The sequence below is a fragment of the Urocampus carinirostris genome, chromosome 3, assembly GCF_059441175.1.
Source record: "Urocampus carinirostris isolate Australia breed hairy pipefish chromosome 3, RoL_Ucar_1.0, whole genome shotgun sequence".
NCBI classification, from domain to species: Eukaryota; Metazoa; Chordata; class Actinopteri; order Syngnathiformes; family Syngnathidae; genus Urocampus; species Urocampus carinirostris.
In genome coordinates this window covers 23,517,944-23,530,788 of record NC_142351.1, presented here as the reverse complement: position 1 = coordinate 23,530,788, position 12,845 = coordinate 23,517,944, and the positions used below count along the sequence as shown (strand labels likewise).

The following is a 12,845-nucleotide window of genomic DNA, read 5'->3' as shown; positions in this document are numbered from 1 at the left end:
GCCAGGCTGTTCCCCTCTGTGCTTTGCCATATGCCATCTGTCACTCCGAGGGCAGTATGCACACAAAACCAATTTCCATTTTAAGCAAGCGAGATTTGGACAACACTTGACTGTGGAAGTGTCATTAAAAACGGATAATTCTGTTGAGTGGGACAAAAATCTGGAAATTTGCACCATAGATTTCTTCCGGTGATCTAGAAAAAAATGTCAGCAAGATTAGTTTTTGGGAAAGGCCACTTCTCAGCCAAGCAATTCTCCATAAAGGTCTCTCAACCTGATCTTCTAAAGAAAAGCATCCATGGAGGAAAGCGGAGGATGTTCTCTTTTTCGCTCAGATGTCGTCTGGGTGTCATGCGAGGGAGGACGAAAGGTAAATACCTGAATTACTCAACGTTTTGGGCAGCTATTATTTTTTGGGTCAAAATCCAACATTTTCAAATGTAAACCTGTGGGCATAACAGCTCATTTTTGGGGGTGCACCCCCAAAATATAACAAATTTAAAACCTTAATAAAGGAGAGAACAGTATCGGCTTAAATATGATGAAAACCTAGAATGTAAAGTAAAACGAAAGTTTGAATGACGCTGCGTCAGAAATACTTTGAAATGGTTCCGTCCATTTGATCACGAGCACCTCGTTTGGCTTGTCATTTGCAGTGGAGGCTCTGGTGAATGAGAATATGATATACACGGTGATGTGTAGAACTACTATTTTACCTCTCAATACCATGACTTTGTTATCAACAGATATTAATTCATTTTAGCGGCATCACAGTGTGTTTCTGCTAACCATTGAATGTCCTAAAAGTCTTAGTGTGTGATATTTGACCAATAAATTGCCCTGTACAGTATTATCTATTTCGAACTAAAACCAGTGCCACATAGTAGCAGCAAGTTGCCAGTGACCTTAGGTAGGGTTTCCACTATGTTTGAGAAGTACAACTTACACTATTATCTTTATATGAAAATAAACATTGCAACGATAGTTCAGAATTTTTTCCTGGTATTGAAATGAATTTCTTTTTTTTTTTTTTTTTTTTTTTTTTTTTTTCCAAAAGTTTTTGAACCACTAGGAGGCACTAGACATGTAAGTGAGATGGGGGTTTGGGGGTGTAACCTGCCAGACACTTAGGGTGCTCAGCATCCCCCAAACTGAACCCCAAATCGCCTATATGTTGCATTAATGCCGTTTTTTTCAGAAACGTGGCCGTTTGGTTACGAAATTGCACATGCACCATGTCGCCACACGGTGGCAGGCACGATGAAGCAAATTATGGATGAGGAAAAATAGAGCGCTAAGCATCTGATTTATTTCCCCTTTACGGGTTTGACACAATGTCAATGTTTTTGTGTGCGTTTACGTACGTTTCTGTACGCGTTTACGTCCATGCTGATTGTTAAAATATGATATTGTTTACTGTTTGTTCCACTTCAAGTGTAAGAAATCTGTTGCTGGCGAGGTGCCCTAAATAACTCAAGGTTATATAACACAACTACCTGTCTGTTCTTCTCTATTTAATGGACTCGAATGCTGCTCAAAAAATGTCAAATCCTTTGACTCAGAACTTATTTTAAAGTTACGGGAAAAGTTACTTTCTTTGGTAATTAGTTACTTTTACTATAGAGTAACTCAGTTACAAACCCAGTTACTTTTTGGAAAAAAATTAGTGAGTAATTTTAACCCACCACCGACCTTAACTAGCCTGACAATCACATTTTCAGAGCACTAATACAATTTTGAAGCCAACATACTTGTTTGCACATTTAAGATGCAGCGCAGTTGTATATTTCCTAATCATTTAATTGATTGGTGATAACATATTTACTTATCATTTTTTGATCCGACAGAAATAATGAGATCAAAGCTAAGAAAATACATAACTGAGGGTCAATTACATTTTAAAACTAGATAGTGACAATACCCTGCAAATGAGACTTAACACCTGTGTTTCACGCAACAGAAAAAGTATTTTGTTTACACATGTTGAGCACGGCCAAACACAAATAATGTGGAAAATACACAGTATGTCACAAAAATGAGGACACCCCTCAAATTTCTGGAGAGATATTATAGTGTTCAGTAGAACAAACTGAAGAACTTTGACACAATGAAAGGTCATTTGAATAAAGTTATTAAAGCTATTACAGCAGTGTAAGTTCATTTTAACCCTAAATAAAAAACTAAATCTAGACGTCAAAAACTAAACCCCTTTGCAACAAAAGTGAGTACACCCGAAAGTGAAAGTTCCTGAAGTGAGTATTTCCCGGCTAACGCCCACCTCTTTAATTTCTACAGCAATGCAGACAGCACCCCTGAATGCATCTTTCTTCACACAGCTCCTTTGTACAGTCAACACGAGCTCTGTTCTGAGTGTATCCTGATTTTTTTAAAACACTGGAGGATCTTGGCCACAGTACTGCAAGTCAACTGCAGGGTGTTGGCAATCATCTTTTAGCCTTGGTCAGCCTTATGAAGCGCCACAATTCATTTTTTAAGGTCCTCAGAGAGTTCCTTGCCATGGTGTGCCGTTATGGGAGATTCAGTGACCAGTATAACAGAGTGTACTTTAAATTGAACACACTTGCTTCCTATTCATAGACCTAGCAAGAGTAACACGTCACATAGTATTTTGGAGGGAAAATGACAAGCAGTGCTTTGTTTGGACATATAGGGGTGTACTCACTTTTGCTGCTAGGGCTTAGTTATTGATGACTATATTTTAAGTTTTTTTTAAGAGGGAAAAATGACTCTGTTATATAAGCTTAACACGGACTTCTTCTCATTGTGTCAGAGCGATGTTTCTTTAGTGTGGTTCTAATCAACATTATTATGAAATCTCTGTGGAAATGTGAGAGATGTACTAACTTTTTTGACATACTGTATAAAATATATATTTTATTATATTGAGGATAAACTTAGTGAAGTAAAGTGTTTTGAATTTCATTAGAAATGCAAATTGTTGAGCATTAACAAGACAGGTATGTATTATGTGACCACTAGACGTCGCTGTATTGTGCAGTGCAACCAAAGAAACAGTACTACAAAGCACAAGGAAGAGTAAATACTATGGAGACTCAAAGTGACCGAACTGCAACACATTTCCATCTCGTTTTTTTGCTAAGTCTTTCATAAGCTTTTTGTTTCTTTCGGGTACTCATAGCAGCAAGATTACAGGAAGGCTTTTGTAATGTAAAATTTTGCAAATTTCTGAACCTACGAGTATTTAAAAAATATTCTTTTTAATATGTATTACATGTATTTTTGTTCATTGATTTAATCATTACTGATTTTAGATGAAGATTACGTTTTTTTTTTACAACTAGGATTTGTTAACTTGTACGCACTTCTTTATTTTTAATTTTATTATATTTTTGATATGTTTTTGTTGCTCAGTGTATCTGATCTGAGGTCATACATCATAGTATCATTGCTCCTTTTTTATTCATGTGTGCGCGTGTGTGTGTCTGTGCATGTATTTGTGCTCTTCAGTATATCATTTCATAATACTCCGGCCATTCCTGCACATTTTTGACTCCCTGCTTATTCAAGCAGACAGGAAACCCACAGAGGTGAATAGCAGAAGTAGCTGCGTGATGCCTGACTTCATCCTCATCGAATCAGTATTCTAGAACTGAAGGCTCAAAAGAATATGGGGGGCTTTGGTGGTGGCTCTGACAAGCATGTGGTCTGCCCCTGATTTGCCAGCTCATTTTCCTTCAACAGATATAGTTTCACTTTAGCCAGTGCCTGTCTTCTGAAGAAAACTAAAAGAGGAATGAGAATTACATTAGAATAGGCAGACTGTTACAAACACCATTATCTATCCTCCGAGTAATTTTACGGGGATTATTCTCCCGAATCATGGTAGGTGCTGTTTTGGTGGTATAGCTCAACATGCAAAAAACCCACACCATAATCAAGAAGCGTGTAGGGCCCAACAGGCAGCATCTCCTCCCAACCCGCCTACCCAACCAACTCCTGAGGTCCCGGTAGCACCCTGGCACACCAATCCCACCCCTGGCAGCAGAACCTGCCAAAGAACTGGCCCCAGAGTCAGGAGCGACATCACTGGGACGTCCACACTGTCCCTTTATAGGGAATACAGTAATCCTTCGTTTTTACCTGGGTTTCTGTTCCAAAATAGACCCGTGATACTCAAAATCCACCAAGTAAAAGCCTTTATTAAATACTGTTTTATATATTAATCCAAAGAACAAGCCCTTTCTACAGCCTCAAGCATTTATTCAACAAAAGTACTGTACTTTATGAACGTGATCTTTTTTTAAAGCCCCGATGTTTAACGTTAGACCACTAGATGGCACAGTATTCTCTAATGCGAACAAAAACAGTGCCAAGAGCACAGCGTAGCAGCAAGATTACAGACAAACATGGTGGCGACTTCTAGGTAGGGAAATTTCTCGACCTATGATTTTTTTAATGAAAAAATAACATTAGTGTAATAGTCCATGTGTTTTTGCCTAGTGTTCGAATCAATGTTTTTTTTTTTTAACTGAATAAAAGGTATTTGTACCACTAGGAGGCAGTAAATATTACACCCTGTCCCTTTGATTAACTTCTATACTGTCAAATCATAATTTTAAAAGTAATCTTGCTGTTATATTGCAATACTGATTCCGAAAAGGGGTGGGAATAACTTCTGGACACCATGTTTTTACTCCTTAAGTATATTGAGAAGCCCAAATTCGTCAATGATAGAAATCATCTTCCTCTGCCTTTTAGGCCTGGGTAGCAGGTGCTCCTGTCGGCCCAGACGTTTGTTTTTGTTGTTGACATAATGGCTTTAACAGAAACTCAAAATTGAAAAAGATTTGTATTTCATGTTGGTTTGTCTAGCTATTTGACATATGTTTGGACCTTAGACCGCAACTTTATTGATGCCCAGACACGCAGAGGGAGAAAAGAGGTGGGGCGACTATCAACTCAGAGAACAGTTAAAATCCACGATGTGGCGAAAACGCGAAAAATAAACTGCGATACAGTGAGGTTTTCACAATTCACTGATCCATTAATCCAGGGATTCAAGGGGGCACCACTTCTTTTAGTGTGTCTTAGGCAAGTACAGGCTGGCAGCCCTCATACCCTACCATATCGTTTTTTTGGCTAGGGGTTTGCTCCCCTACATGAAACCTACATGGTTTCCAATATCAGGAGTAGCCTCTCGATCTGACTCATCATCTAGTCTTCAGTTGTTTTTTGGTGTAAAGCATAGGTGTCAAACTCACATATAATTATATACAGCCCGTGAAATGATTTAATATACATCTACTATAATGGCCTGGCAGATCTGAATCTACAGGTCCCATAATTCAGCTCTTCAGCCGCCTTGCTGCTGCTAGTCTTCTTTTGAAAATTCCCACATCAATCGAGTCAGCTGTAGCCTGACGAGAGCACCCACTTTAAAACCTACTGACAATACATCAGCCAGTTGAAAAAACAAGATCGGAAGGTGCATTAATAGTGAGTCTTTAGTGTCGGAAAGCGGAGACCTAAAGCCCAGGGAAGAACTCCTATCCATCACGATGTAACGGAAGGCTAAACGGAGAAAAGCAGGATGACTTTTCTGGTGCTGTGGATTACGTGGAAAAGTTGATTCTGAAAACTGAGCCTTTCAAAACCGAGAGGCTGAATATGTTTTCTGACATTGCCGGTAAACTTATGTGCAAATGTGGCCGTTACAAAGGAATATAATGTAAAACGACACTATGAGACAAAATATCATGATACGATGAAAAGCTGAAAGCAGAGCAGGAGATACAGAAGTTAAAGATTTACAGAAGAATATGAAGATCCAGCTGATGTTTTTCACCAAACAAAAGCCGAAAGTGAAAAGCACAAAATAAATTTGTATTTCGATTTTTTTTGCATTTTGAATTTGTATAGTTTTGACCGGAGATATTTTTATGGAGAGCAAAGTATTTTAAGTGATTTAATATTTAAGTTTAATTATTGGTTAGCGCGTGTGCGGCACAGTTCTGAGGTCATGGGTTCAAATCCAGCTACCGACCTTCCTGTGCGGAGTTTGCATGTTCTCCCAATGCTTGCGTGGGTTTCCTCCGGGCACTTCGGTTTCCTCCCACATTCCAAAAAAACATGCATGTCAGGTTAATTGGCCGGTCTGAATTGTCCTTAGAGGTAAATGAGCGAGTGAATTGTCTGTCCCTGTGTGCCCTGCGACTGGCTGGCAACTAGTTCAGGGTCTCCCCTGCCCACTGCCCGGAGATGGCTGGGATGGGCTCCAGCACCCCCGCGACCCTACTGAGGATAAGCGGTGCAAATAATGGATGGATGGATAATGGATATTCTTGAATAATATTCCTGTCTTTTTTTTATAATCAAATTTATGTTAAAAAAACGTCAAGTTTTAGTTTATTCAATAAATATTTATCCTGTTCGGCCAGTAGCATTCCCTGCCCAACTGGAATGTTACCGGTGCTCCGGATCGGCTCCCCCAGGCCTGAGTTGCATGTGATACGCTGCCCTACCCGACTCAGGAAGTGACAGGCATGGAGGAAACGTGGCAAATGTTTCGACAGGTGTGACAATGTTTGTGCCAACAGGTCTCCTACCTTCAGTTGTCAGACCAAATGTCTCTCTCATCGATGAAACCATATAATCACAAACGATTACCCTTTGGGAATTGTACGTATGCTGTCCAGTGCAAGAAATTGATATGTAAAGTGTGTGTGATGGCATATAATCGGGGTTGTTTGGTGTGTTGGGAAATGGATGGAAATTGTGCGTGTGCTTGTTGGGGGGAGGGCGCAGTGACAGTGGTGTGCTCCCGCCTCATTGAGCCCCTCTGGCAAAGAGAGAGAGTGTCTCTGTGCGTAAGAGAGATACATTTATGTGTGAGTCTGTGAGCACACGAAAAGGCGAATGATAAATCCAGTAGAAAGAGACCAACATTTTGCAAGAGAATGGCGAGAACGGGAGGCAATCATCTCCCGGTTTTGGATTTTATAACAAAACTGAAACTGCTAGACTTGTTTTTCGTGGATCGAAGCACAAACTGAAAGGATAAAAGCCAGTGTCGTAAGGAGGCCCAAGGACGGAGGATGGGGTCCCTCTGGTACCCGAGCAGGTGAAAGGTCCTGGTCGCCAACGTGTTCCTCAGGTGGGCTCCAGAGCAAAAAGGTGACCTCTCAAAGGGTGCTGCAACCATGCTGTGTGGTCTGAGGAGAGACTCCAAGAACGGTAATGGTAAGAACGAGTGTTGTGAATGCGGAGACTAAAAATATTCCAGGATATGCGAGTGTGTGCTGTGGCCCTGTGTACCAATATAGACGTGAACTGATCTCATCGCCACAACTCTGACCTCCCCCCTTTTGCTCACCTGCCACATCTTTAAATGAACCGTGTGTAACATTTAGTGCCTCCTAGTGGTACCAATTGGGACTGATCAAGGAAAAGCAGGGAAAAACGCGAGGTGGGCTGACCCAAAAGCACACAGTGAGGAGCCAGGCTAACTGGAAACCAACAACGAAAAGTAGTAACTGCTATGGCGACCAAGGCGAAGCCGGACAGGAATAAACAAACCAAGGGACACAGCAAAACTAACTAGCGCTAACACCATGCTAGCCAATCAAAAAACATGCGGTGAACGGCCAGGCTTATCATTAACAGAAAGCAGCAACGGCTACGGCAATAAACGCAAAGCCAGCCGGGAATAAACCAAGGGACATGGCAAAACCGGCGCCAACCCCAGCCTAGCAAAACAACCCATGAGCGCCAACAGGGTGCAAAAAAAAAACAGGAAAACCCTCAGCAGCCCTAGTGCTAACAGGTAGCAAGCGTAATATAATTAAGCCAACAGCAAGACAAACTGAGAAAAACACAAACAAAAAGCCACAGTTACCTACCTCCAAGTAGAAATGAGCCGCATTCAATGGCAGTTCACTACAATCGCTGTCTGTTTCGAAGCTCGCCTCACATGTTGTGGTAATGGGATTCGTCCTTTTGAAGGTGTACTTAATTGACGTCACAGCTCTATAGCAAAAAAGCTGGATCAGTCAACTTTGAGGCTAAATTTGTCAAACCCCCCAGGGCAAGAAATACTTTGCAAGATTTTTTATAATTTTTGGGATGAACACAACACGTTCTGTGCCTAATTGAAAAAAATACCCGTTTAGGAATATCCTTAACCTGCATCATAATGTGTTGTTGTTGTCATTTCTGAATATGCTTTACAAGTACTGCAAGGCTTCCTAATTATTGACAAACAATTTCTCAAAACAAAAACATGTCAAGTAGAAAAACAAATGTGGAAGCTACATAAACCAGAAAACTAAGGAACAGAAAACAAAATACATATTCAGAAAGGAGCAAGCAGAAGCATAGCTCATCAGTTCTCACCCCTTTACAAAACAAAAACAAATGTATATATGTATATACACATACATATACGCATACATATACATACACATACACATACACATGTGCATATATACACCGACATACTGTACATACATATACACAGCCTACATACATTTACACTCATACAATCCTATATGTATACTTGTACATTGGCCAATATGTATCCATATATTTACACACACACACACACACACACACACACACACACACACACACACACACACACACACACACACACACACACACACACACACACACACACACATATATATATATATATATATATACATATATGTATATATATATATATATATATATATATATATATATATATATACACAGTGGAGAAAATAGGTAATTGAACAGCCTGCTATTTTGCTATTTCTCCCACTTAGAAATCATAGTGGGGTCTGAAATTTTAATCATAGGTGCATGTCCACTGTGAGAGCGATAAACTAAAAAGAAAAATCCAAAAATCACAATGCATGATTTTTTAACGATTTATTTGTGTGATATAGCTGCAAATAAGTATTTGAACACCTAAGAATGTTAATATTTGGTACAGTAGCCTTTGTTTGCTATTACAAAGGTCAAACAGTTTCGTTGAAGATCGTTCCATTGTTTTACACTGATTATACATATTCAGAAACTTTTCAATGTTGTTTTTACATTTAAGATTTTGAAGCTATGTCTTCCCCAAAACTGATAGCCTCCCTCCCGATTCCTAGATATGTTCGGAATATTTTCTTGGAATAACATGTGTTTTGCCTTATACATGATATTTGCAGATTAATATGATACTTTCAACTGTTTGGATTGTTTATGAAATAAAATTAAATAATCTGCATTCATATAGTGCTTTTCAAGTCAAGACTTCCCAAAGCGCTTTACAGTGTGCTTCACATTTCCCAATAGTGGCCGTGCAGCCATGTAAGGCGCTAACCTGCTTATTGGGGGTATTAGGGGTTCAGTGTCTTACCCAAGGACACTTCGACATGTAACAAGGAGGAGCCGGGATTCGAACTGCACTCTTTTGATCCCAAGACGAGCGCTCTACCTCCTGAGCCACTGCCGCCCCAAAAAACGTGTGTTCAAACATGAAACAGTTAATCGACTCATCTTATGATTATTCATAAAAGAATCCGTAATTAGACTCGTCATGGCACGCAGCTCTTCTGGCGAACCCGGCTGCTTATTAATCAGCTTCAGTTGAACATCTCGGGGGGGAGTGAAGCTTCTTGTAAAGCCTCAGGGATGATGAGGGGAGGGGGGTCTTGTGTCACAGCAGCACAGTGGGGGCCCTTGACGTGCAGCATGTTGGGGTCCTCGTATCCCGCAGCCGGCGCCGGCTTTTGACTGTGGCGACAGCTGCTGGACTGTCAAGGCCCCCAGGAACGCGCGTGGTATTCAGTCCGCCATAACACATTGGCAACTCGCTCTGTGTATGAGCGCTCTTACCTTTGGGCCAGATATTTGTGCAAGGATGTGTGTAAAATACCACGTTATGCAAATATCGCTTTCGTGGGGGAAATGAACAAAGACATTTCATGGGTTCTTATGACTCCCGGGCGTTGTATGAAAAACTAAAAGAGTTTTCTTCTTGATTCTTTGTCTGCGGGCAAGAGGTTTCAGGACACGACCGTTTGCTGGGTTTTTCAGTGGATGGGTGAACACAAGAGGAGGAGGACAGGCAGTAAGTTTGACTCCCCTCGGGGGGTTAAGTCGTTTCTGGCCTGTAAGTGGGGTGCCCAGTGTTGGGCTTGTTTATTAAAAAAAAAAAATCATAGTTATAGTTACTCACTACCGCTTCCAAAAAGTAACTGAGTAAGTAACTGAATTACTCGGTAGTAAAGGTAACTAATGACCAGGGAAAGTAACTACTTCCATTACTTTAAAAAGAAGACGTTCTGTGTCAAACAATTAAATAAATTTCAGACTAAATACGAAACACCGCGTTTACCTGTAAAGATGGGAATTCAGACTGTTTTATGGACCGGGATTTTGGGGCTCGGCTCACTGAAAAGAGCCGCCTCTTTCAGATCACAAACAGCTTTTTTGTTTTCTATTGTCATGATGACCGATTTGGATCACCTGAGCCTGCTCGTCTGGCGCCAGCCGCTGCGGGATACCTGATTGGTTCCCTGTCCTTTTTAAGTCCAGTCCTATCACTTGCCTGTTGTCAGTCCGTCAGCAAACCTGTTTCTACAAGGCAAGCATTTTGCCTCTGACTCCCCTCAGTCCCGTTTTTTGCACCGGTATTTTCCAGCCTTCCGTTCCTGATCACCCCGTTCATCTCCAGCTACGACCTGTTTTTGACCCCGACCACGTTTACTCTCCCGTCACGGCTTACGACCCGTTTTTGATCCCGACCACGTTTTTGCTCTCCTGTCCCAGCTATCAACCTGTTTTTTTCTGTCCTTGACACCGCCATCTCCTGCTCCGGAAGATCCACTTCCGTATTTGGATCATGATCCAATTGTGTGAGCGGCTTGCTTGCCGCGTCCAGCGAGCACCGGATTGTGGGCGCTGCTCTTCCTCTTTCTATCAATAAACTCGTGGTTGATGCTATGCATTTTGGGCCTGATTACGTTCTGGTCGTGACAGTTATTTTTGTAGCTTTAATGCCTACATGACCAATTTTTATGTAGCTTTATGCACAGAATTACTTAAAAAGGGGAGAAACAAAGAAAAATACAATAACAAAAGGGAAAGGAGTGTAAGCTAAGACTACATTTTTACATACTGACATTACCAGTGAAAACCATAGGGAGTGTCATTAAAATATTAAAAATTTACCAAATAAAAGATAAAATACAAAATAATTTTAACATTTCATGTTCAACAAAGGCAGCACGGCGGCACAGTTCTGAGGTTATGAGATTGGTAGGTTTATTGTTCTATATTCTTTATCAATTATCCATTATCGGTCGAATCATAATACGCTACAAAGCCAAGGGGCCGAGACACTTGCTCTCAGCCAAGAGGCCGAGTCAAGGTCCTAGCCACAGAGCCATGCAGCGATCAGTGCTAATGCACCGTTCCCGGAGGTACTGCAATACCGGGCTGATGCGTGGAGTGGACAGAGCAAGCTCATATTCCATCTCCGGATTGCAAAAATCCTATGCCGAAATATCTAGATTCTCATGATCGGGGGGAAATTAGTGAGTAAGATTACCCCGTTCCTGAAAATATTACGCCGTCACGTAGCAGTATTATTTATAACGGCGTTATTCCCAACACTGATGGTGCTTCTCTCAGATTTGGCTGTTAGGTCTTGGCTTACTCACCAGAAGATGGCAGATTCAAAACGTGCCAGGAGAGGTGCCAACTCACGTCTTCCGTGAAGCCCTCGGGCAAGGCACAAACCCCTCAACTGCGTGGCCTGTAGTTTTGCATTCATACTCTATGTCACTGGTGTCAAGGATTTGGCCTGCAGGCCGGACCGGGCCCAGCAAGGGTTTTAATCCTACCCGCCAGACAGCGCTCAGAGAAGCGTGAGAGAAAAACGAGCTGCACCCAAATATGTCCACTTGTTGTCGCCAAAGCCAGGCGCTACTCGTAAAGCGACTGGGGCTGAATTTCACTTGCCCTCGCTCCTTTTTTTTTTCTCTCTCGCTCTCTGTCCCTCTCTTTCTTTCATTTTTTTCCTTTTTTCCTCTACCTGGCTGGCTTCCTTTTAACTCTTTTCTCTCCCTCTCTCTTCATCTCTTTTTTATTTATCCATTTATTTCTCTCTCTCCCCCCTCTCTCTCTTTTCCTGTTCCTCTCTTTTTCTCTTTCTCCCTTCCTCCCTCTCTTTCTCTCTTTCACCCGTCCACCCTCCCTCCCTCTCTTTCTATCTTTCTATCTTTCTTTTTTCTCTTTCTCTTTTTTTCTTTCTTTCTTTCTTTCTTTCTCTTCCTCTCTCCATTTTTATCCAGATTGAGCTCTCTCCCTCTCACTGTTGTGCTTTTTCTCTCTTTCTTTATCATTTTTCCATCTCTATCCCTTTCTCGCTCTCGCTCCTCCTCAGTCTCCTTTGTTCTCTCTTTATTTCTTGTTACTTCTCTTTCTTTATCTCTTTTTTTCTCCTCCTTTCTTTCTCTTTAATCTACTAGTCTGGTCCACGTCAGTTTTTTTTTCCTAGCATGTGGTCCCCAGCTAAACTGAGATTGACACCTTGCTCTATATGCTCTGTTTGCTGTAGCGTGTGACACGCAGCGAGAATTGTTTCTGGTGCGGCACAGTCAGAGTTACAAATAGATGAACCCTACTTCTTATTCATCATTTGATTGGCAGAGTGAGAGAGCAGTATATAAACTGGAGCATAGAAAAGAAGCGTTTAATTGTATTGCCTGAACTGATAAATGAATTCAATGGCCAACCCAAGTGCCCAAACACCCAAACAAGTTAAGACCTCGGCACCTAAGTTGGTCATGCTTTCGTCCCTCCAGATGAAATGGGACACCAGA

General features: G+C 41.3%; 1 protein-coding gene and 1 pseudogene across 1 annotated transcript in view; one reads left to right on the top strand and one right to left on the bottom strand.

The window, feature by feature from the left end:
* Window positions 1-80: 80 nt before the first annotated feature.
* LOC148369221 (glutamate receptor-interacting protein 2-like) overlaps window positions 81-12,845 on the top strand; it is a 65,580-nt gene continuing 52,815 nt past the window's right edge. The window contains exon 1 of the mRNA XM_088331164.1: window positions 81-370. Within this exon, the coding sequence (XP_088187290.1) occupies window positions 205-370 (166 nt within the window). The 5' untranslated portion in view covers window positions 81-204. The remainder of the gene's footprint in view (window positions 371-12,845) is intronic.
* LOC148369222 (U2 spliceosomal RNA) lies at window positions 11,420-11,556 on the bottom strand (annotated as a pseudogene).